Source organism: Lithobates pipiens, unplaced genomic scaffold (genome assembly GCF_037356315.1).
Source record: "Lithobates pipiens isolate NorthernLeopardFrog02 unplaced genomic scaffold, aLitPip1_a1.2 Scaffold_23, whole genome shotgun sequence".
Classification (NCBI taxonomy): Eukaryota; Metazoa; Chordata; class Amphibia; order Anura; family Ranidae; genus Lithobates; species Lithobates pipiens.
Window position 1 is genome coordinate 172,662,726 of NW_027507785.1, and position 27,039 is coordinate 172,689,764.

The following is a 27,039-nucleotide window of genomic DNA, read 5'->3' on the forward strand; positions in this document are numbered from 1 at the left end:
TCACTCATAGGCTCACGTGGCCCAGCTGTTGTGGACACTCCCTCCTCTCCTGTAGTCCAATCATGTGACCCTACAGCTCCATTGCGTAAGGGAACACTCAACGGATGGGAATTCTCAGAGCTGTGATGTCATTTATAAGCTCCCATGGCTCAGCCATTGTTGGTGCTCGATCCTCTCCCCTGCAGCAGGGGAGTTAGAGCTCCAGGATCACATGACTGGAGCAGTTTAAAACAGGAAAGTACACAGATATTTTTTTATACAGGGCAGGTAGGATGAGGGGGGAGGGAACATTTTTAAGAATAGCTACAGATAGGTCTTTCTTCCACTTTAAGCAGTTGGCATTATTTTGATTCCATTGCTTCCATACTTTACCAGAACAAATGTGCAGATCAGGAGTTGTGGATGTCCTCTGACTGCACTAGCTGCTTGTTTGTTTCAGGTGGTTAGTGAGTCAGAAAGGTTTGAGTTCAAAGACAGCCAACCAACTAGCATTTTAAAGGGAATTATGTCCTTAAAATAATAACTTTCTAAGGACCCATACACACTCTTGGATTTTCTGCAGATTTTTGTCTTTAGATTTACCAAAACAAAATGTAGTGCAAGGGCCTGCCTGATTGCATACACATTGAAACTCTTAAGGTTTGACCTCATATTATATGGTTTTGGTAAATCTGAAAACAAAAGTCTGCAGAAAATCTTATAGTGTGTATGGGGCTTAAGAGAGGCTGACATTGTGTGACATAAGAAGTTGCATACTTATTCTAGGACAGTGACGCATCTGTCCAGCATCACTGCAAGTGATGGGGCTGCCATGGAGCTAGGTTGCATCTTCCAACAGATAAGTATTTTGTGTAATGACAGGTTTACATGAATGAAAGTAGAAACAAGGCAACAGCAGCTCTGTCTGCTAAGTACCATACTTATAATAATAGCTACAAAATGTGGCTTGTGACGGGTTTGCTTCAAGTGTAAGCACTCAAAATGCACTCAAAATGTATTTATTACTTTTGTAGACAACTTTTCTGCAAAAGTGATCGATCCTATCTTGTGTATAGGGGACACATCTTGAAAACAAACAAATAAAGAAACAATGTTACCATAAAATTTCATTTATATATTTAAAGCAGATTAAATCACACAGACAATTAAAGCAACATAACAGATTGGTCAACAACCTGCTGATTAATATAAACACGTTTGTGGGGAGTCCTGCACTTCTCTTACAATGTCTGTATATTTGTACAAAGATTGGGAACCATCTGTTATTTTGATTCATTTCCATGAATTTTTTATTACCACCACTATTACACATATTAAGCATATATATTGGTAAAGTAATTAAGGCTTTGTTTGGCAATGACAAATATTATATTAATGGATAATCACACAATGTGTTTCTTCTTAAAGGAGAACTCTGCACGGTGGGTTTGAATGCATGCATTTTAGGTCAGGAACAAGTAAAAATAACTTAACTCTTTCCTGCTCTTGCCAGCTTCAAATAAATTCTCAACTAGCCCATACTGACTTGACAGAGATGTCAAAATAATTTACTTAAGGGGAATCTAATTCAATTAGCACTTTACAGAACATTTGTTTCACATTAGCAAAACTACAAGCAAATGTACTTTAAGGGCCAGTTCACACCACACGTAGTCCAGTGCATTTTTGTTCTGCTTCAAAAACACATGGATATATGGTTTTCAATGGCATAGTTCACACCAGTGCTTGCAGTTCCAGTTACAGAAAAAAGTATAACATGATACATTTTTCCTGCACTGGACTGTACTGGAACGGTATAAAACGCATCCCAAAAGCACCTAAATGCACCAAAAACGCACTGGAACACACATGTCCTTATTTAAGGTCAAGAATAAAGCAATGTACTGCATCAAAAATGCACCAAAATGCATCAAAAGCGCACCAAAAACGCACATGCAGAAAAGCACCTTGAACAACTGCATTTCTATGGTGTGAACTGGCCCTGAAAACCTGTCATGGCAAGAGTATGGAGGCTGCAATTTTTGAACTCACCTTCTGTTAATGCAAGCTGCCTGTCATGCTTGCCCTCTTCATTTAATATGATCAGTGGTGGCCCATCCATTAGGGGCACCTGGCGCCACCCCCTCTCTCTGCTCTACCCCCCTATATGCAATGGATAGATTCATGCATAGCATGAATCTATCCATGGCCGCCGCAGCCACCCCCTATTTATGCGTCCAGCCCCCTTCAGGGCACTGGGTGCATGAATTACAGCGGAGGGGTTTTCTTTTAAAGCACCTGATTAGGTCCAATGGACCTAGAAATAAAACATGTTTCAAATCTATCTGACGGACTTAAGTTTGACGGACTAAAAATCTGGAAAACTTTTCTTCTGTGTGCTGGTCCGACGGACCAAATACGACGCAAGGGAAGCTATTGGCTACTGGCTATTGAACTTCCTTGTTTAGTCCTGTTTACGTCATCACATTCAAAACGAACGGACTTTCGAACAGACTTAGTCCAGTCATGTGTGGCCAAGTCCGTTTGTTCAGAAAGTCCATCGGACCTCCGCCGAAAGTCCGTTAGGAAGACCGTCGGACCTAGTCCGTCGAAAAGTCCAGTCATTTGTATGCGGCATTAGGTAATGCTAGATCATCTTACTGCCCCAGGATGTAATCGGACAATTAAGAGCAACAGAAGTCTGGTGATCTCATTCTTCTGCTCCCTCCTCCTATCAGCATGTTCCTTGTCAGTATATTTGCAATCAGCATAAATGATTGGTTATTATTGCCACCCCTCCCTCTCACAGTTCTACTGTTCAGGGTGATCACAACAAGTTGATTTTGAATCTAAGTTACACTTGTTGACTTAAATATATTTAATGATTTAATAATTCTATTCTATCCCCGATAGCTAGTACATCTACTACAAGTACATCCAGCCTTCAAACATACAGTATATTGTCAAAAGTATTGGTACACCTACCTTTAGACACACATGAACTTTAATGGCATCCCAGTCTTAGTCGGTAAGGTTCAATATTGAGTTGGCCTACCCTTTGCAGCTATAACAGCTTCAACTATTCTGGGATTTGGACAAGTGCACATAGCAAGGTCCATAAAGATATGCATGAGCTGGTTTGGGGTGGAGGAACTTGACTGGCCTGCACAGAGTCCTGACCTCAACCTGATAGAACACCTTTGGGATAAATTAGACTGCAAGTCAGGCCTTCTCATCCAACATCAGTGCCTGACCTCACAAATGCGCTTCTGGAAGAATGGTCAAACACCCCCATAGACACACTCCTAAACCTCGTGGACAGCCTTCCCAGAAGAGTTGAAGCTGTTATAGCTGCAAAGGGTGGGCCAACTCAATATTGAACCCTATAGACTAAGACTGGGATGCCATTAAAATTAATGTGCTTGTAAAGGTAGGCATCCCAATACTTTTGAAAATATAGTGTATTTCCTAGATCTGCTTCTCACTACTAGACCTGCCTCCCTGACCTTTCTTGAATGCCACCTTCATCTCTTGATCTGCTGCTATTGCTTACCTCCTTTCAACGTTAAGGTTGGGTTCACATATGGGGTCCAGTGTGTCCTGGTTCACTGTTTCAGCTCCAAATTCAGCACAAATTTTTGGCTGACTTTGGAGCTGAAACGGACCTAAAGATGCACAGTGAGTGAGGGAACCCGCATCCAATTCAAAATGGTGTGAACCCAACCTAAAGCTTAGCTCTTTGATCAAGAGGCATGTGTATTCTTGCTTGAATCTTGATTAAGGATGAGCCGGACACCTCCGGTTCGGTTTGCACCAAAAAATTTGGATGAACACACAAACACCATTTAAGTCTATGGGACACAAACATGAAAAAACAAAAGTGCTCAATTTAAAGGCTTATGTGCAAGTTATTATCATAAAAAGTGTTTGGGGACCCAGGTACTGCCCCAGCGGACATGTATCAATGTACAATGTTTTTTCCATATTAGTGTCCCATAGACTTTAATGGGGTTGCGTGGCTTTTGAATTACCCACGAATATAGCATAATGTCCTTTGTTCGCTGAACGTTAGAACCACCAAAGTTCGGCCCAAACTTATGCTCAGGCTGAACCGTTTGCCCATCCCTAATCTTGATGTGCTTTGTGTCCCTCTCCTTGTGCATGATGACTGGTCTTGTCTCTGCCCCCCCGTCTTTAGTTTTCTGCAGGCAGCCTGTAGTGACTGGGCCTATTGGGTTTCTCGAACAGCTCAAGCTATGTGCAGTACAAACATAGGGGTTTATTTACTAACATGGTGAGTGCAAAACCAGGCTCACTTCTGCATAGAAACCAGTCAGAGTCTGAGTGCACCAGCTTTAGTAAATCTACCCCATAATGTCACTGCTACTTTCACATAGTTATAACTGGGTTTGCAGAGGCATTTGGCGCACACAAAGTGGGTTTATATCTTTTAAGGAAAATATTTAAGTGAAAGTTTTGTGCCCAGAGTTCAACTTCTCATTTTTGACATAGTTGTCCTATGTGAGTGATCTGATGTATCACATGTATCATACTCATATTTGCCACGTTTTTAATTATGATCTGCAAAATGTCTTTGACAATCCAGATTGAGTGTAAAATAGGATTTATGTTCGATTGCTAGGAACTGTCAGTATAAAATATGTTCTATTTAAATGTAATATCTACAACATATAAATCACAACTGTTTTTTATGTTCCTAAATATGGCATAATCCATGTTGCTAAATTAATCAATTCTTAAATTAAAGCTTAAAAATTATATTTTGCTGTACCTTCAACCACAGTGCATAAAGCCGAAAAAGTATAAAAGTAAATGATATTGCACATAAAAATGTCTGCTGTCAACAGCATTATCCCTTTGTTAGAAAAAGCTGGTTTCACAACTGGTGTCTTTTCAATTTCAAATTACAGTAAATTAAACTTTAGAAGATTTCTGAAATTGCTATTATTTGCACATTCACCTAGTCCATTTTAATGGCTTACTCAAAAAGGTTTTTGAGGATAAACTAAGAGGATATCCTAAAAGTAGTAGTGACAGAAATGGTCAGGCTGGAACACAGAGGCTCCACCACACATACAAAAATAAGCTTTGTGTGCAATTCATATCAAACTAAAAACAAATCATCATCTTGAAATTTCTTTCATTATTTTGAAATACTAACAAGCAAAATCACTTTAGCATGGTATTGAGGTCACATTTTAGGGGTACAGTAATAGGTTCACTTTATAACAGGGAGGGTAAGGATCAGATACCTCCTATACACTACACTGTCACGTGTCACTGCTGGATATTAGGTCAGAGCTTCCATAGGGTTAGGGCCTTCCCCTGCCCCATGTGATGGGATTCTATGGCCTTCCCCATCCCATTTGATGGGATTCGGATATATATATATGCAGATATGCCCTCTAAGGGCTACTTTTCATTTGTTAAAACCAGGTAAAAGACTGCATTGTGTTGTTCATTCTTAAGAAGAGTCAATGTTGACAAATAAATGTGCTCCAAAACTTGAAAGGGAAGTGACTCTTGGGCAAATCCTATATTTTGGTTAAGTCATTCTGAGACTCAAGAATTTTGAAGGAACACATTTAACATTGGCTTGGAGCCCACCAAAAGATGACAATTTCCCTTCCTATAACAAATGCACAGGATTGTGCAAGATGTGATGGTGCTAACATGTCAACACACAATAAAGGTGCACAGCGGTCCCTACTGCTACTGAACAAAAACTCTTTTAGAAAATTGTGCTCAGTGTTGTGCAAGAACTGCAATTCACTTCCTCAATATTTCCCTAATAAGCTGGAATAGTCAATACTTTTTAAACTTGGTAAAGAGTGATTTAAAAGAGTTCCCAAAAAAAGGAGAAATTTGATGGTATTACGTAGCACACTTAGGACCACTTCTATTCTAGATATGAATCAGTTGTATGCTGGTAGTGTAGAACAGGGGTCGCCAAACTTTCTAAACGAAGGGTCAGTTTATTGTTCTTCAGACTTTAGGGGGGCAAGACTGTGGCCAGGGGGGTGAAAATTGTCCAGACATCAGTGGAAGTAAAAATTGCCATATTTGGTGTTAGGGGGAGGAATAGTGACTCATCAATGGTATCATAGTGAGAAATAGTGCCCCATTATCGGTGTTAGTTGGCAGAATAGTGTCTCGTACCAGTGGGAGGAATAGTGTCCCAAGGGCTGGATAAAGGCAAGCAATGGACTGCATCTCTCCCCTAAGCCACAGCTTGCAGACCACTGGTGTAGAACATGAGAGGAAAATAAGTGCTCCTGAGCGACCCCCATAATTCTGGTCAGGATGTCACATTTCTGAGTCAACATCAATGCCATCATGATGAGAGAAACCAGCTACCCAGATTGGGGGAAAAGTCCTAGAGAAGCCCATTAGTTTTCCACTCTTAATGTGATTGTAGGTGCTATCAGATTAAAGTGCCTATGAAGGACCAACCACCATCTTTATGGAACCTTTGGCTTGTGTCTGTGCAAACACATGTCTCTGGATACCGTTTTGGGGACTTTGGGAACGTTGAACATGTTTTGCTATATTTTATTGATATCTAAATGTAATTTGGAAATAAAAATTTTGATACCTGAGCATAGTCTTCAAAGTTTGATCTTTAGATGAAATTTAGCAAGTGCTCAGTTCAATACTTGAGACAAAGGAATTACATGATAGACTTGTATCAGGTTTATTTGCTTCACCTGTGCCAGTTTTTATTTCAGAGTGAAATAGAAACTAGCAAAGGTCTGCCCCAAAGTGACAGGGGGAATATGGCAGTTTTCCCTGTAGACCACAACCACAGCTCCATACTAGTGTTGGTTTGTGTCCACCATATATGATCAGAACATTGAGGCCATAAGCATGTTCTTGTGTTTGTGTGATTTTTTTCGGGTCTACAGTTATCTGGACTATCTAGGAGACCTGTTTTGAGATAAGACGGTTTTGGAGTTGTGCCAAGTGACCAGTATTCAGAAATCTCACAGAACCCTATATTATCCACAATGCAATGGGCTTGTCAATAGTTTGAAATAAACTTTATCCAGTGTTACATAATCTAGAACAAAAGAAGGGAAAATTTAAAGTGTAGACCTAGTCTGTATGTACAAGGTTATGGCTTATGGCAGCATTGAGTGTACCACATATTGTATGCTTTTTGGAAGGGGACACCTTGGTGGAAGCAGGCTTCCAGGGTTTTATAAGAGCATATATCTGTAGACATGTATACAGGAAGAGAGACATCATAATTTGCAACAACTCAAAGGATGCACTTTTGACGTACTCACCTTAAATTGGAATCCAGGCGCTCTTAAGGGTAAAGGGCCCCTTTATGCTACTGAGTCATTCAGTGAAATGTGATGACTGGAAGTCAGTCCCCTTGAGCAATGACTTCCAACCAACAGGGAAGGAGTTAAGATAGGAAGCCTATGTCCCTAAGGATGGTGGCTGAGCCCCACAAAAGCTGGAATTTAGGGAAACAAACAACCCCTTTTAGAGAATAATATCTTGTCAAGAGTTTTGGTAGAGGGCAATAAAATTTAAGGGGGTGGACATGTAATAGTTATTGTTTAGAAAACATAATATCTTTCTATGTCTAACTTCTTTCTTCTGCATCTTATTTTTTTTAGGCAAAGTCAAACAAGAACAAGACATTTATATATAACATTGTTCTATTCTATGTGCAATACTGTGCAATTAGATGACTGAAGTCAGCACAATTTCACCTCATTCACTAATATGAGAGTTTTCTGTTTGCAAAGGGAATTTTCAGCTTGGTGAATGAGGTGAAATTGTCTTGACTTTAAAAATCCTGATTTAGTTTTTTTACATTTTTACTGCAAGTGATTGGGTAAAAATACAGCAGCCTTCACTATATCCTGATACAAGATATATGACAATTGAGACTTCTAAAGTGTCGCACTTAATACAACATATACAAACGTGCAAATAATTAGTGAAGTGCAAAACACGAAATTGCTAAATATTAAGAGCAAATATCATCACACTGTTATCACAGAGACTTACCAGATACTTTTGACCCTCAAATTTAGAGTGGTCATAAGCGCTTTTAGCAGGCGAAATTATCCTCAGACCAAGCAGCAATATAGAACTTCTCCGGACTCCCCTCACAATCGAAAGGCATTTGAGAAACCAAAAATGTATAATTCATGCATGTGTGGATAGAAGAAAAAGCACTCCAAATGTAAATCCATAAAAAAAACCTTTTATTTAAAAAGCAAATGCACTAACAATTAGAAAAATTACCCAAGCTTGTATAAAACGCCTGTATATAGTTCAATACCAGCTTGATTCTGTCAGACACAAAAATGGCCACCGGCTGGTCTGCGCATGTTGTGGTGTGTAACCTGGTTACGCCCAACACGTTTTGTCATATGTGCTATAATTGGGGCACAGGGTACATGTCTATAACCACACTTTATATAGAAGCAAACAGAATGAAGATTGGCACTGGTTGGAGGACGAACCTAGGTGGCAGATCCGGCTCATTATGCAAATGCTGATCCCCTAATGATCAGATTAAAATATGATTTAACCCAACCACTGGGGGATCGGGCATTTTAATAAAAGTTGTTTTATGGTTTACACTATGAGGAGCACTTCATTTGTCTTTTAACTTTATGTACACATATGATGAGTGAAGCCAAGGGGAGAAGCCTGTTTTGTAAAGCATTTGGTTTCTAAAGTGCCTTATGATTGTGAGGTGAGTCCCAGAGGAGTCCTATGTTGCAGTTTATCCAAAGATAAGTTCACCCGGTTAAAAGCACTTATGACTTATCTTGAGGGTCAGAAATTTATGGTAGGGCTCTGATTACAGTGTGGGGTATGCAGGACTTCATATGTGGACAAGTCATTTATTTCACCTATACACTGGCAAGGGGAAATTGTTCATGAGATTGCATCGCTCTAATTTGATCTGTGTATGGACACTTCGATTAAAGTGGATGTAAACCCCAAATTTTTTTTTGATGTCATAATGTAGAGTATAAGATTTCCTATCATATGAGGCCAGTCTTGCCATAAAGAGCAATACTCTTTTATTGTTCAGTCAGATACATCTTGACAAACACAGAAAAACTTTGTAAAATCCTCCCCCTCCTCCTTACTGTGAGTGACAGGTGATTTACATATCTCGTGCACTAGACTAAGAGACATGCATTCTTTTTTAATTCCCTCCCACTCCTTTCTTCTGCTGCTCTGCCAGAATTGGCTGTTCCCCACCTCAGCATGATTTGGCATGCTGAAGTCATGTGGTTACTTTCCTGTCTTTTCACTGGATGTTAGTGATCATAGCAGATGTTCAGTGTAAGAAATACACAGTAGAGTATGCATATTGACAAGGTAAGTGTAGAGGTAGGTGGGGAGTCTACTGACATCCCAACTCCACCCACTGAGCTTCAGACAACAAACCCACCCACAGAGTATGCCATTTTTTCAGGTCTCATAGCAGACAGAGGGGAGACATTTGACAGGTAAAGATACATGCAGGAGGCATGTATATCCTTATAGATAACCCCTATGGCAGTAGAAATGATGACATTGGGCTTACATCCACTTTAAGTTTATGTATGGACATTGTCACGCATGACATTTACACTTTATTTATATTTTGCCATTCTGTATTTTGCACTTTACTGATTATTTGCAAATGTTTGTATATTTTATATTAAGTGCCACACTTTAGAGGTGTCCCGTGATTGGGTATGCTTTGCAAAAAGAATTTTCAACACATTCACTAAGAAAAGTGAAAATTTGCTTTGAAAGTTCGCGTGCTCTGTTTCTTTAGTAAACCGGGGTCAATATGTAGACAGTTACTAGGTAAAAACACATTTTGACATAATTATAGGGGCAACTAAGAATCTACCACACATCGCTCATAACAAGTGTGCAAAGCTGATAATTACTTTGACATTGAACTGATTCCGTGTCATAATGATATCATAAATCTACCAAAAGTGTGTTCTTTTGGCAAGAAATGCAAGTTTCACAATTTTTTAAAACTTTGTTGATAGTGAGCACATCTTCTCCAGCTAGAAGGTAGATATGCAAATATTAATTCAAATCAAGCCTATAAAGCCTTGCCTGAGGCTGGGTTCACACTAATGTGAATTGCATGCGAGTTCCCTCCCTACATCCAATCTGCAATAACAGAGGATTTTGGCTGGCTCTCTATGGAGCCAGTTCATATCTCCACTGCGGCTCCAATGCGAATTTGCACAGGAGCCCTGTTTGTCTTTTGGTCCATTTCAGGTCCAAATTCAGCCAAAAGTTTGGGCTGAAATCAGACCTAAAATGGTAAACAGGGACGCACCGGACCCCTGCTGTGAGCGACATGCGAAAGATAGTGTGAACCCAGCCTGAATATAGAAGAAATATATGGAATACTATTGCCGACTTACAAACAATGCTAGCTGCTTGGCTATTATGCTGACCTACTGGCTTCAATACAGATCTGATACAAACATGAATATCAGGAATGTCAGAGTAAAGTACTACTTGTAAAGAAAAATCAACAATAAAGTCCTTATCTGCATACTTGTTCTAAATCAGTAACCCCAAATATTGATGCTCGAGGGTCGTCAACATGAAAGCCAAATTGCTAACATAATAGGCATCAAACACTGTCTCTCTGTTTCTGCCAGGAAATGCTTAATAAAACTAAAAAACAAGGAAATTCTGATGGCAAATGTTATGTGTTGACTTATGATCAACATAGCATGATTTAGAGAGCAGGTTCATCTCCACTGCTCCAGAAAAATCAGTTCTTAAATCCATCTTTTCACGTGAATGTACACTGGGCCAAGTAAAACAATATGCTGCTTTAAGGTTATATTGCACAATTATATTAATTATCTAAAATTGAAATCTTGCCATAGGCAGATCGTCCCTAAGTTAAAATAATTTTGAAGAAAATAGAATGACCACATTGTTGCTATATAATTTGTGTTGTTCATGGCAAAATAATAAAAGAAAAGAGGGTTGTAAGTTATGGATAGATATTTGAAACTGGTGCCCTTGATAATCAAGCCACAGATCTCCACACTTAATAAGCAACTCATTACTTTACAGTGCCTATAACTTACTTACACAGTTAACTCAGTTCAGCCAATTATACCCTCTCCAAAGCTCCAGAACGGGAAAGCAAAACAAAATACTGCATACAGCTATGGCAAATAGCTGTATGCTTACAATTTCTTTGTGGCTACATGCAGTTGACTCTAATCCCTAGATCGAAATATTACTAATTTATCCTTCCATAATTGTGAATAAAATTTGGTGTTTGCTATGGGATAGATAAATACACAGCTATAAGTGGAACTCCAGACAAACATTATTTTCCAGTTTTGGATAATGTGGGGAGGTTTAGAAAGCCTGTGGGGCTTTTACTGCTTCCTGCTGGGGAAGTTGAGATATTTGACTCTCAGTTCCTGTCCCAGATCCCAAACAGGGTATGAAGTAAATACCAACTTTGACAGAACATATGTCCTGCTATGAAATTTTATATTATCCTTAAAATTTTGTCACAGTGATAATGGTCATGGGGAAAGAAAGGAAGTCGAGATGAGGACAGAGACGGCAATTCAATTTGACAGCAATTAAAATACATAATAATGCGTAGTTCTCTAATAGTATTGTTGCACAAACATAAATAATTTGTTTACATCTAAAGAAATTGTGTGAGGTTGATAGTTTAATTCAATCCAGGTCAAAACTTTGCCAGAAGTGAATAAATCAACCTTGTCTCAACTTGTAACAGATGGCCATGTAAGTATCCCTCTCTGGGATTCGGGTATACCCAATGTAGAACTACAATTTTGACTTGAATTTTTTTGTATTCATGGTGCATGGCCGTATGCATCCCTGTTGGAGTTTTCAAGTCACCAATCTTCATGGCGCAGGTGTGATAATATATCCTATACTACAGATTAAGTTTTGTCTTCCCTACATAGTAGCACTGCCTTCACAATATAATTAGTAAACAACTCCTATGGTTTAGCAATTTACAAAATATCATGGATTTCATTGCTTTCCATTTACAAAGAATAGTTTTTTTATTACAAATATATTTGTAAAATGTAAAGTTGCCACATTTGGTTGTCCCTTTTACTATATTTTGGTTTCTGTTTGTATTTTCTAGGTGACTACTGACCTACCTCTACTACTGCTACTACTACTATCCTTTATTTAAGTAGCCCTCCTTTATACTATGTTTGGATTGGTTAAATACATTAATTTACTTGAGGGTCTGCTCTCAGCATATACCAGTATTTTTTCATGATGTTTTTAATTTGATTATGTTGTCAAGTATATGATATACTAGGTTTGACAGTTTGGGTTTTAGTTGTTGGAACTTTCTTATATAGCAAAGAATCTCTAGATTTTAATTTGGCCCCCTGGAATGCTTTTTTAGGTCTCTTTATACTATATCTACGGATACTCGCTCTTAGTCTGGGTGCATCGGCTTACTTCTGAAAAACGTAAAGTTTGGAACAATTCCATCTAATTTACAAGTATTGATTATACAGTATTGATTTATATAATGGGGCTGGATGTGCGCTGGCCTCATGTAAAATGATATTCCCAGCTGGAGATTTACAATATACTAGGTGGCATGCAATCATTGTTCATCAGAATACATATATCTAATAAAGAGATCTTACTCTGGCTACACATCATAGTAAATGTTAAGTAACTAATTTACATTTAATATTTTTATGAAATATACCAATATTGGGTGCTCACAATCTCCTAGCATTAATATATCATCTATGTACCAGTGCCATGAAAGAATGTGGGACAGGTACATACTGTAGACAGGGAATCCTGCAAAAAAAAAAAAAGTATGACAATTTTCTATAGTTTGTAATAAATGAGGGATGAATGCTATTTACAACACCCATACAAATTGTCTGCTATATCTGTAAAGCAATAACACTTGACACTGGATGTAATCTTTCCCCACTGTATGGAATACTAGAAAAAAATAATTTTGCTTGGAGTTCCAATTTAACCAATCTTACCATAAAGAAACGTTTAATATACCAATGGGAAAATCATATTTCCTCCATATATAAGTTATAAACTGTGTATCTATTAATAATAAAACTGTGAGTGAAAATACAATAATATTAAATGAAATATTTCATATTGAAAATATTGTTTGCACGTCTTGCATAAAATAAGATATTTGTGTGAATATTAATTGGATTTTAAAAATTGTTTTTATATTTGTTGTATAGTAATTAGAGTTGATTCTATCAACCTTACAGATGAAAATGCGTATTATTAAATTGGCGGCTAAATTATATAAGGTATATAGAAAAATACAATTTTTGGTCTTCAGATGCCCAGGGAAAAAACAAAACTCTGACATAATATTTAAAAAATTCAGAAATGCCCTTTTTTTCAATGGCAAAGTTTCAAGGGGATTTTAGTATGCAAATATCACATTATAAGTAACTTGATGTCCATTATCCCAGGCATATAACAGCCGATCTTTTGGATTGTAATCTATTTGTGTGGTATAGGCATATTCATTTTCAAACAGCAGTCTTGGAACAATTTGGGTGTTTGTATGTGTGTCAAAAGCATAAGATATATTAGCAGTTTTTTTGTTGTAGTTGTCCACTGCATACAACACCCCACAGATTACAAAACAGTTGCCATAGAAGTCTTTTCTTAGCCCAGTCCTCCATGTTGTCTCTTTCTGAGTGGTAAGGTCCACAGAATTTAACTTGCTGAGAACAATAACTTCCTGTTGAAAACCTTCATCATCAAATGCTGGATAGATAACCCACAATCCATTCTCATCAATTGCAAAATCTATGTCAGAGTGACCTCTCCACCTCCAAGGGGTAGCTTCCTCATAAACTACGTCATGGAGCATAGCCCAGGCTGCCACATATCGGTGCTTTAGATCATATTTTATGATATTACGAGTAAAAGCCCTGTTATAATAGAAAGATCCATTATACACAACATGACCAGTGCCAATCCAGCTGTAGGGAAGCTTGTAGGAGTTGCTCCAACGACCTGTAAAAATTTACAAAAAAAGACTGAAAATAGTTTTGCAAACACATAATGATCATTAAATAAAATAGCAACAATATGCAGCATACTAATACTTCAAAACACCTGATTACCTTTATTCTATTAAAGCTGAATCATGGGATAAGTAAGAAAAAGTTGTCTAAATACAAGAAGTATGTGTATTCTTACTTGAAACTGGGGGCGCAGTAATCTAGTGTGAAATTTTACCTCCGTGCAGGAACTATGTTTATTAAGACCAGACACTGCTACTCTCTCTTCTCATGAAGGGTACATTGTTTTGTATCCCCCCTCCTGTAGTTTTCTGTAGGCAGCCTGTGGTGGATGGGCCTTCTGGAACTCTGTGTAGGCTATGTGTAGTGATAATAACACTACTACTTTTAAAAGGTAACAACTGGGTTTGCAAAGACATTTGGTGGACACAAAGTTGACTAATATCCTTTTTACCTATTGAGGAATATATTTGGATGAAAGGTTTTGTTTCTGGTGTTCAACTTTAACTGCCAATAGGATTTATACAGATTATCATTACAGGTATTTATTTAGCGTCTACAATTTACACAGCACTTTATATACTGTGCATTAACATCAGTTCCTGCCCTCAAGGTTTTAACAATCTAAGGTCCCTACTTCACATGCATACATACAGTCAGACACATATTAGGGCCAATCAAGACAGGAGCCTAATAAAATATGGGAGGAAATCAGAGCACATGTAGGAAATCCACATAAGCGCCAGGAGTACATGCAAACTCCATGCAGGTAGTGTCCATACCGGGGACCACAGTGCTGCAAGGCAGAAGCACTAACCACTAAGCCACTGTGCACATGGAGCCTCCGTTTCCCAGGTGGTCGGTTCGGGCTTGCATCAAGAAGAACAGTCTTGAGAGTGTCTGATCCTAACCATCAACTCTCTTATAAGGATATAAACTGGACTGCATGGTACTACTAAGAAATGGGATGATTTTTTTGGACTGGTATAACCACTATAATTGGGTCTAACTTCCCTTTTCTGTGTGAAATCTGCCTAAGCACACAAAGATTGGCATAGGAATGGTTGATTTAGCAGAGTATGGTTTTGATCAGTGCAGGGAGAAGGTCATCTGGTACCAAGGACGAGGATGAAAAAGTACACCCCTCTTGAGTTTTTTAATTTGGCACTAAAAAAAGGAACGCACATTTAAAATGCTATTAAAAAAAGTTAAGAAAAGGTAATAAAATAATTAATAAAAACAATAAGGGTTATTTAAAAGTTTAACTACAAATTTTAGAGTTAAAAAAGAATTAAAATTTTTATTTTGCAATGTGCCCTTATAAAGGCACTATAATCATATTTCTGGTATAAAGCACTTTGTTATATCAAATGTAAAAAGTATACATGTGACAGACTCCAGACACACTGACTGGGTATCTCCGCAAAGAGAAATACTGGTATTTAACTGGTCCACATGGACCAGTGAATCTGGAAATAGTTACGCCAAGAACTAGGCAATCCAGTTTTGGAGTGAACCAGAATAAGAATTGTTTATTTGAACAAGAATACAGGCTTTTATACACTTAAGAAGGAGGTCAATCACCACATTAACTACTCAAGGACCACCCACCGCAGTTGGTGGTCGGCTGTTTGAAGGGGAATACTGGGGTTCGCTTTCAGATAAAAGTGGTCGCCGCAAGATCACTTTTATTGGTGGGGGACCTCCTGCCACGCTCAGGTCTTCTCTAACATTTTTTTTTAAAAAGGACAGTGTAAAAATAAAAAACAAAAAGTAAAATAAATACGATTTTTTTTTTTAAAGCACCCCAACCTGCCGAGCTCACGCGCAGAAGTGAACGCATACGTAAGTTGCACCCGCATATGAAAATGGTGTTCAAACCACACACATGAGGTATCGCTGTGAATGTTAGAGCGAGAGTAATAATTTGAGTATTAGACCTGCTCTGTAACTCCAAACTGGTATCCTCTAAAAAAATTTAAACATCGCCTATGGAGACTAAGGGTAAAAGTTTGTCACCTTTCCATGAGCGGGAATTTTGAAGCATGACATGTTAACACGTATATTGGTTACTCAGCGTGTCTAATTTCTTATTTTTTTATTAAAAAAAGTACATTTTTTCAAAAAAAATTGTGCTTGTGAGACTGCTGGCCAAATACAGTGTGACCTAAAGTATTGCAACAACCCCCATTTTATTATCTAGGGTGTCTGAAAAAATAAAATAAAACTCTATCTATCTATCTATCTATCTATCTATCTATCTATCTATCTATCTATCTATCTATCTATCTATCTAGCTATCTATCTATATATATTGTTTGGGGGTTATAAGTAATTTTCTAGCAAAAATAGGACCGGTCCTTGAGTGGATAACAATGACCCAAATATTTTTACCCAAAATATCACACAATGGTTTAGGTAACGAGGTACAGCTGACTCATGGCTAATCCCGTCATTGAGTAGCCTTAAGAGTTTAGTCAAATTAGCCACATTAGCAGACAGAAACAATAGGTGAATGGGAATTCACAACTAGACAGGGTCGCAGATGGGGGGACCACCAGTTCTCCTGTAGGGGAGCCCGGAACACAGAGGGGCCCAGAATCAGGAGGATCAGTGGAGCAGAGAATGAAGGATGACAGAGTGATGCCATGTGTGTCTCTCCCTCCAGCAATTGAAAGCCGGTTTCTTTCTCCACATACCACCAGCTTTCAGCTGCTAGGTGAGAGACACACATTGCCACATTTAGGGGGGTGCTGGGGTGGGTTGTGCCCAGCCAGATTTCAGTTCTGCCCCCCAAGCTGGTCCTTCTTTGATTGATGCGCCATGCTTGTCCAGCAGCTGTTTAGCTCCTTCCCCCACCCGCACTTAGAACCGGGACAAGGAGACGGCAGCCTGTAGGCTTGAGCAGTGGAAGGAGAAGTGGCAGAGAGAAAAGAGAGGAGGTGTGCTGTGTTGTGTTCTTGCCTCCTGTCAGAAGAGTGTTCATCTATATAGCACAGGATCGCTCTTACTGTAGATCGCACTGTACACACACACACATAGCATCCCCTATCCACATTTCCTTCTTCCGGTAGGTGAGCAGCCCTTGGCAGAGGTGGGTGGTGCTGTGTGTGTGTACAGTGCGATCTACAGTAAGAGCGATCTAGTGCTGTACAGATGAACACTCTTCTGAGAAGAGGCAAGAGCACAACACAGACACTTCTGCCAGAAAAGTGGTTAAACTCCCATGAGTAAGCCTTGTGGATTTCAAGGCCATTACCATGGAATCCAGGATCTTATGTATAATGCCTATCATTCTCTCTTATAAGCCACCCATGTGGGAAGAATGAGGTGGATTGAAAATTCAAGTACAGCCCTTTTCAGCTAAAAAGTGCTGGATAGTAGTGTGGAGGAGGAGGAGGGAAGGAGAAGCCAGGACGCTGAGACGACGGGACGCTGAGACGTCGTGATGCCGCAAAGTAATGGAGCGGCCGGTCAGCGAAGGGCGCAACAGCGGAGGAGTTTGGCGGCCGCCGTAGACAGCTCTCCCACAGAGGAACATCGATCCCCACGCAGAAAATCCCGGTGAGAGAGAGAATAAAGGCGGAGGGTGGGATAGAGCGCTACCCCCCCCCCCCCCGGTGGAAGAGACATCAGACCATAAGGTATGACCGGGAAAATGGGGGCAGAGGAGGCGGCCACACACAATGGGTCACAAGCATTGCGCAGTTCTAAGGATAAGGCTGGTCACTCGTCTGGGCCGACAGGCGCAGCTGCTGCAGCCGCAGCTTCTAAACTCGAGCGATATGCCCACACACCTAATCAGACTCCAAACCAAACACCTAAAAAGAATGTGCAAATGGGAGAGGGGCGGCAGCAGATTACAATGGCAGTGCAAACGGCTGGAAGGAAGAGCCAGGGCTTGGTGACAGAAATATTGCCGACAAGTTTAAATAAAACAGCAAACACAGCAGCCCAACTAGACACCATAGCTGTAATAGATGGAATATTGGAAGCACAGGAGTCCGTGAGTAATCCCTCCATAGAGAAGGGTATTGGACAGGACATTGAGATTGGTGTAGAAGGAGGAATTTTGGTAAAAGGAAGAGAACCATCTTTAAAAGAAATTTTATCTGCGGTTAATGCATGTAAATTATCACTGGATGAGGTATCAGATCAATTAAAACAGATAAGAGAAGATGTGTTAAATTAAAAAAATGAAGTACAGAAAGCTGCGGTTCGCATTACAGACCTGGAGGGGAGAGTCAGCCAGGTGGAGGATGATTTGTTTCCGCTGAAACAAGAGATGCAAGTGATGAAGGGCCAGTTAAATGTGTGTATGGATAAAATGGACAATATGGAGAATATTATACGCAGAAAAAATATCAGAGTCTTAGGTCTCCCGGAGAAAAGTGAAGGCAATAGTCCTATTGAATTTATGGAAACATGGATAAAGGAAAAAGTAGGGAGCGAGAAGCTATCAAGAGTCTTTGCAATTGAAAGGGCGTATAGAATTCCGTTTAGGACGGTGGCAGGAAGAAGCCAGCCCAGACCTATAATCATCCAACTATTGTCCTACAGAGATAAAATTGGTATCCTTCAAAGAGCAAGAGAACTGAGTAATCTTGAATATAATGGGATAAAGATTTCATTGTATCCGGATTTTTCCCCCGAGCTGCAAAGACAGAGAGCCAAGTTTATAGAGTGCAAAAGGAAATTGCAAAGTCTCAAAGTGAACTATGCATTACTTTATACGGCAAAGTTGAGAGTATCAGCATTGGGGGAAATTGTATTTTTTAATAGTCCAGAAGAAGTTAAATTGTGGTTGGAGAAAAATGAGTGTCAGTTTCAACAGAGGGGAATAATATAATATGAAAACAGAAAGAAAATGGACACTATTTCCGGATTGTGATTTGGACTAAAGGGGAATGCTCCCACTTTGCTCTTTTTGTCTCCTTCCCCCCCCTTTTTTTTTTTTTTTCCCTCTTTCTCTCGGCTGCAAAAGGGAATATTTTTATGTCTTAGAAATAAGAGTAATAGGAGTGGGTTGGTAGGGTGGGTAGGCGGGAAGGATATATCACTCTGGGAGGTATAAACGGTCATTTTGGAAGCCCCTTAGAAGGGCCCCAAGTGGGGTATGGGGTGGGTGGGGAGGGGAAAGGGAAAAAGAAAAGGGATCGTGAGTTTGAATGGATGAATGATAGAGTAAGAAAGGAGGTTGAAAGGTTAAGGAAGGGTATAGGAAGGCATGGTAAAAGATTGTCATTTGCACAAAAAATATTTAAGCACAGAGTTGATGTGTGGAATAGCAATAAATATGGTGGTCAGTGAAAAGGTCACAAGAAAATGAAATTGAGTGAGGCACAAGGCAATAAATTGTTAAACTTTAATAAAATGTGTTAAAAATGTGTGTATGGAATATAGCAAATTCTAGAAATAAAACGTGAGTGTGATCTAGCTAGGGAGCACCGGAAAATAGTAGGGGGAGACCACGTGTTAAAACACAGAGAAAGCACACAGAATGGAGAATAGAAGTTTGATATTGCGATTTTGGGTTTAAGTATGGGAGTAAGTAGTAAAGTAGGGAATTTCACTAAAGCCCCATACACACTATCAGTTTTTCTGCTGAGTTTTTCCATCAGGTTTACCAAAACCATGTAGTGGAAGGGCCTGCCTGATTGCATACACATTGAAACTCCTAAGGTTTGACCTCATATTATATGGTTTTGGTAAGTCTGAAGGAAAAACTCAGCAGAAAAACTGATAGTGTGTATGGGGCTTAAAAGTGTAAAAATTTGTTCTTGGAATGTGCAGGGGGGGGAGAAGGAAGAGCTGAAGAGGCGTGCGATATTTTCCATGGGAAATATGGGTAACTATGGGATGCTCTGTTTGCAGGAGACCCATCTGGATCGAGATACAATCAGTGTGTTAAGACACAGGAAGTATAGGATACAATATCATTCTACGTACACATCTTATTCAATGGGGGTAAGTGTCCTGATAGATCCTGGGTCGGGTTTATCCTGCAGGCAGAGCATCATAGATGATAAAGGGAGATATGTGTTTCTTTTTTGTGGTATAGAAGACAAAGTATGTGTGATTGCAAGTGTGTATATCCCACCGCCATTAAATGCAGAAATATTAAATAAACTGTTGAAGTTTATAATTGACAAGCCTGGAATCCCGGTTATAATAGCAGGGGATTTTAACATGATAATGGACCAAAAAATAGACAGGTTTCCACAGAAGGCAGGTAGTAGGGAGGGACCCAGTGGGTTGCTATTCCAATTTTGTGAAGAAACAGGTTTTGTGGACATATGGAGAAGGTGGAACCCCTTAAGGAAACAGTATTCTTGCCATTCCAGGACGTACTCCACCTTGTCCAGGATCGATATGGTGCTATGTAATGAAGAGGCGCTGGGGATGGTGGAGAAGGTGGAGTACGAACCAAGGGGAATTTCAGACCATTCACCTGTGACGCTCTCAATGACAATAAGGAGAGGATGCAGTAGAAGGGAATGGAAAATAAATCCATTCTGGTTAGAATTAATGGATAACACGGAGGGGGTAAAAGCGAATTTAAAAGAATTCTTGAGTATAAACGTAGGATCTACGTCCTTGGGAATAATGTGGGATGCCCTGAAAGCCTTCCTAAGGGGGGAATTAATAAAAAAGATATCTCAGATCAAGAAAAATGGGACAGTTAAGGAAATAGAAGCAAAAGAGAAGGTAAGGAGATCAGAAGAAAGGTATCTAAGGGCCCCTACAGAAGAGAGTTATAGGGAATGGGAGGAGAATCAGGTAGATTATAAAAGACTTATATGGGAGAAAGAGGAGAAGAAAAGGCAGTTCCAGAAGCAGACCCTCTTTGGTGAAGGGGAACAAGTGGGGAGGGTTTTATCATTAATCGCTAAATCAAATAGTTCATCCCCAATAATACCGGCGATCTTGGACAGGGAGGGAGGTATAAGGAAGTCAACACCTGAGATAGTGGAAGAGTTTAGAAAATATTATGAGGAATAATATAAAGTTTCAAATCCCAATGTAGAAGGGGAGATGCAGGAATTTTTCGGAAAAATAACATTACCCAGTTTATTGGAGGAAGATAGGGAGGGCTTGGAGGCTCCATTGACTCTGGAGGAGTTGCAAAAAGTAACAGCAGAAATGATAAATCAGAAAGCCCCAGGTCCGGATGGACTGCAGATAGAGATTTATAAAAAATGTGGGGATATACTTTTACCCGCCCTTCTACAGGTGTTCAACAGGGCTTTTGAAGTGGGGCAGTTGCCGCTATCAATGATGGAGGCCACAGTGGTGGTCCTGGCAAAAGAAGGGAAAAACCAATTGGAGACCGCATCATATCGACCTATATCGTTACTATGTTCAGATGTTAAGATTCTGGCAAAAGTACTTGCAACAAGGGTAAAAAATATAATTACAAAATTAGTACATCAGGACCAAACTGGGTTTATCCCAGGGCGGTCCACAAATATGAATGTGAGACGTGCCTATTTAAATATTCAGATTCCCTCAGAAAATGAAGGGAGTAGAGCAGTCATGTCCCTAGATGCAACGAAAGCCTTCGATAGTGTGGAATGGCATTATTTGAGGAAGGTGTTAACGGAATTCCAATTTGGGCCGAGATTTATGCAATGGATAAGAGTGCTGTATACAGGACCAAGGGCGAAAGTGAGGATAAATGGGGAATGCTCAGAGGGGTTCCACTTGGAGAGGGGGACAAGACAGGGGTGCCCCTTGTCGCCCCTGCTTTTCGCCCTCCCGGTGGAGCCTCTGGCCATAGCCTTGAGAGAGTCGCAGGATATCCAGGGGTTTAAAAAGGGGGAATGAAGAGGAAAAGGTCGCTATGTATGCAGACGACATGCTGCTGTTTTTGGGGGATATGGGGCCCTCATTGGTGGCGGCAATGACACTGATAAAAGAATTTGGATATTTCTCTGGACTTGAAATCAACTGGGAAAAATCAGTCCTCCTTCTAGTGGATCCCCTGGATATTCCATTGCCAGGACAGGTATCCCAAATTAAAATAGTTAAGCAAATGAAGTACTTGGGAGTGAACATGACGCCAGATCCGAGGCAGTATATAGCAGGGAATTTAGTCCCACTTATGTCAAAATTAAAGCGGAAAACTAGAGTATGGAAGAACCTCCCCCTGTCAGTAGCCGGTAGGTGTAATTTAATTAAGATGGTGTGGATGCCTCAAATATTGTATGTCATACAAAATTCACCAGTTTGGATTCCAAAATATTGGTTCAAATAAATGGAAAGTTTGTTTAGAGAAGTAATATGGAAGAATGGAGTGGCAAGAATTAGTTTACAAGTATTACAGAGACCAAGGGAACTGGGAGGGTTGGCATTACCCAATATGAGACATTATTTTTTGGCTGCCCAATTACAGTATATGAAAGGAGGTAACTTAGCAGTAGCAGAGGAGAAGGGAGGCTGCCCCCTGGGGAGGGATACCCCACATGATACGGTTGTGGAAGCGGTGGAGGCCGACTCATTTAGGACCAGATACCCTACAGTTCAACTGATGGTAAAATGCTGGGAGGAGGTAAAAGTAATTTTGGGGTATAGAGGATATATGGAATTTTCCCCAATATGGGAAAATAAAAATTTAGTGGAAATTAAAAAAATGGGGAGAGTAGTAGAATGGGATCGGAGGGGTGTCCACTTCTTAGCACAACTGTATAGGGATGGGAGGTTGAAAACATTTCAGGAATTAAGGGATGAATATGGGTTACCTGCCCATACCTTCTTCAATTATATACAAATTAAACATGCGCTAGAGGCACAATTTAGAGGAAGGATTCTGGAGTGGAGCAAGATGCCCGTACTCAGGAGAATTATAAATAGTAATACATCGAAAGGGGTTATCTCAGATATCTATGGGTATTTAAAGAGAATAGAACAAGAAGGGGTGATAGAGGATAAAAAAGGGTAAAATGGGAGAGAGACGTGGGCCCAATATCGGTTGAACAGTGGGAGAGGGTTTTGGCGCTGGGAGCGAAAGTTTCATTATCCCCATCACATATTATATCTCAAATGTATTTAATACACAGGGTATATTATACCCCCTTTAAGTTGTTCAGGTTTGGGAGTAGGCAAGACGCAGAATGTCCAAGATGTGGAGATCGAAGGGGGGATTTGATACATATGATTTGGCGATGCCCAAGATTATACAGATATTGGGAAGGAGTAATAGGAAAAATAAATCAAGTGCTTGGGTTATCTCTAGAAGTAGAAGCTAAAATCTGTATAATGGGATTGATAGAAAAGGAGGAGGTCCTGGGGGATATCCAGATAGCTGTAATCAGATGCCTTTTTCAAGGGAGAAAACTAATTGCGTATAAATGGCAGAGGAGGGAAGCACCTACAGTAAAGGAATGGATGGAAGTAGTTAAAGATACAATAAAAAAGGAGGAATACATATATAGGAAAAGAGGTAGCTATAGGAAGTTTGTCAAAATTTGGGGAAAGTGGTGTGAGTAGTGAGCAAGAGTGAAAGGGATGTAAGAGTTATGGATGAAGGAGAGAGAGAAAATGGGGAGGGGAGGTGGGAGGGAGAAGGGAAAGAGTAGATTGTTCAACTTTGTATTTACTTATATTTTTGATAAGTTGTTGATTGTAATGTGTATCTAATATTACTGGGTGGGGGAATTGGAGGTGGAGAGGTTTGGTGGGGTGGAGGGATATGGGTGGGGGAGGGAAAAGAAATATGTATGTATGGGAAATTATTGAATGCATTTATTTTGTGTTTGTATTTGTGAATTTGAATATAAATTAAATAAAAAAAAAAAGAAAAGGAAAAAAAGTGCTGGATTGGCTTAGAATCGAGATGTAACTTTCAGCAGGCTCCAGTAAAGTTGGTTTCGCAGTCTGATCTTAATGACTTCACTGACCCTCTGATGGCAGGAAATCGCCTTAGAGCAATGATAAAACTTGAAGCACCCATGGATTCTATTACTTCAATGTGTACCACACGCACACTTATGCAGGTGAACAGCACTGTCCATAATTTGCTATTTGCTTGACCACCTTGGGTTCTGCCAGCTGTTATGATCAGTTCACTTTCAGCAATGTTCTTTGCAGAAATAGTTTTTTGGCATAAGTGCCATCCTTGGCAGTCAGCATCATTGGACTTATTGGAATAGCAGTGAGCAATATGGACTAGCAATAGTGCATGCAGGCCTTGTCCACTTGGAGAAACGTTCAAAGCGTTAACAACTCAAAATGAATCTTTGCTCATATCTGGTAACAAAAATCTTGATGTCTGGACAAATCTCTGGATCGTGGTCAGGATCTAGAAGACCTCAGCTGCAGTTTCTTGTGTATGATCTAGCAAGAATTCAGGTCCTTTTAACCAAGAAGAATTTGCAAAGACACTTGCAGACATTTGCCTGGTGGCATGATCTGAATGATTAAGCTCTGATGGAATGTGGATTTTCTGATTCTTTCTACACGGTTGTTGACATAGACATAGAAGTGTTTTGTCCCATTGTATAGCCCAAAATAACTTTGCTGTCTGTGTAGAATTTGATGTGGGCTTGATTGAGAGATCTCTTACCTTGACGTAGGCAACAGCTGCTATGGCCTCAGAAGATGCATCTGAGAAGATGTGAATCTCTATTCTCTGACTTGCAACAACGGAAGCTGAAGTGTAGCAGTGTGGTATGTCAATTCCATCTAAGGCATGTAGAGATTGTTTCCAGGACTCCCACTTTGAATGTTTGTTGGTAGTGGAGTATCCCAATCTTTAATAGTCTCTGATAGCTGTGTTAATAAGGATTTACCTTATGGTGATGGGAGCAACAAATCCCAGTGGATCGTATAGACTGTTCACCGCTGACCAGTGGCCGCCCGTCCATAGGGGGCGCCCGGGCGCCGCCCCCCCTTCTGTGTAGTCACAAAAAAAAAGTTTAAAACTGCTCCTTTAAAAAAAAAGTTCTTTAAGGAAGTGCACTGTGTTCGAGCGCCGGACACAGTGCACTATGGGAACCGCCACGTCAATGCAATCATGAGATTGCAGACGTGGCGCTTCATTTGCGGGCGTTTAGCCCGCCTTGGGGTGCTTTCTGAAGCGCTGAGTAGTTTCCGCCCGGCTGGGCTCACTACGGCTGGGCACTGTGCAGTTTGACTGACATCTGACTCAGATGTCACTTCCTGTCTTCTCTCTCCCATTGCACCCAAGAGAGGAAACAGGAAGTAAGAGGAGTAGAGCACATCGCAGGAGAGGAGCGGAGAACACCGGAGAGGGGCACACAGTCATCAAGGTAAGTGCTGATGCTCCCATGGAGAAGGGGGGTGGAGGGGGATGGTTTAGGTGGAACTGGCTAGCTGTTGCTGGGCAAGGAAAAATGCCAAAAACTTATCACTAAGCACCGGTAACTGGAAGGGTAGAGTGGCAGGGGAAAACTTATCTTGCATGCAACAGGAGTACCAAGCATGGTGGGGCCTGGCCAGGGTGGGAAAAAGTCTGAACTGCTATAGCGGAGTTGTGCAGTGGATCTGACATGTCTTCTAATATACTGTGTATACAACCAGGGCTCCCAGCACTGCGTCCTACTGTCATCCTCCACAGGTCAGTGTTCTCCCTCTCCCTCTCACCCCCTCTCTCTCTCTCTCTCTCGATCTGTATGTATATCTATCTAGCTATTTATATGTATATCTGTCTATCTATCTATCTATCTATCTATCTATCTATCTATCTATCTATCTATCTATCTATCTATCTATCTATCTGTATATCTATCTATCTATCTGTATGTATTTCTATCTGTCTGTCTGTCTATCTGTCTATCTGTTTGTATACCTATCTATCTATCTATCTATCTATCTATCTATCTATCTATCTATCTATCTATCTATCTATCTATCTATCTATCTGTATGTATTTCTATCTGTCTGTCTGTCTATCTGTATGTATATCTATCTGTATGTATATCTATCTATCTATCTATCTATCTATCTATCTATCTATCTATCTATCTATCTATCTATCTATATTGTACAGGACGCCAAGGTTGGGTCCTGGACGGGTACTATGTGGCTCCTATATTTGGGATGTGGTCCCTTTAAGGGAATCATGGTAGGCCTCAGGGGGTCACCCAAAAATGGGTGATGGATTCCGGGTATAGTTTTCGGGAGAAGACTGATTCGCGGTCCTCTCTATATTTTTAAGAGAGGCAGTTGGGACCCGGAATTTGGGAGGCTCTAAAGTGACATTTGGGTGGGAAAGAGCCTCCCTCCCTGACCACAGGGATTTGGCCCACAGGGGGTTAACGGCCTCCAGGAAGACAGACAGCCCATAAGACAGGAAGTGGACAGAGAGGTGGTGGTGAGGAGGAGAAGGAGATGAACACCTGTCTGAGGAGCTGTCTGGCTGTGTTGTTATATTTGCTATTTGCTGTTTGCTGTTTTGGAGGCTGCAAAAAGATCTCTGCAAGGACTCTTTTTGGTGAAGACCTATCTACAGAACTGTAGGTGCTTTTTTTTTTGTATTATTTTGTGCTGAAGATAAGCGGACTTTAATTTACAGTTTTTACATGCTGAAGAAAAGCTTTATTTTTGATTTAATTATAAATAAATATATTTTGGTTTCACCTGACAACGGTTTATGCACTTAATCCCGCGGAGCTAGTATCCCCAAACTTCACAATATGTATATATATCTATCTATCTGTCTGTATATCTATCTATCTGTATGTATATCTATCTATTTACCTGTATGTATATCTATCTATCTGTATGTCTATCTATCTATCTATCTATCTATCTGTATATCTATCTATCTCTATGTATATCTATCTGTCCATCTGTCCATCTGTCTGTATATCTATCTATGTATATCTATTTATCTGTTTAACTGCATATCTACCTGTCTGTATGTCTATCTTATGTATATCTGTTTATTTGTCTATCTGTCTGTCCTATCCAATCTATCCCTCTGTCTTTCTGTCTATAGGCCCCATCACGGCAA

At 40.0% G+C, this 27,039-nt stretch overlaps 1 protein-coding gene across 1 annotated transcript in view; it reads right to left on the reverse strand.

The window, feature by feature from the left end:
- Nucleotides 1-1,093: 1,093 nt before the first annotated feature.
- Nucleotides 1,094-27,039, reverse strand: part of OLFML2B (olfactomedin like 2B) — a 372,183-nt gene continuing 346,237 nt past the window's right edge. The window contains exon 8 of the mRNA XM_077452619.1: nucleotides 1,094-14,055. Within this exon, the coding sequence (XP_077308745.1) occupies nucleotides 13,454-14,055 (602 nt within the window). The 3' untranslated portion in view covers nucleotides 1,094-13,453. The remainder of the gene's footprint in view (nucleotides 14,056-27,039) is intronic.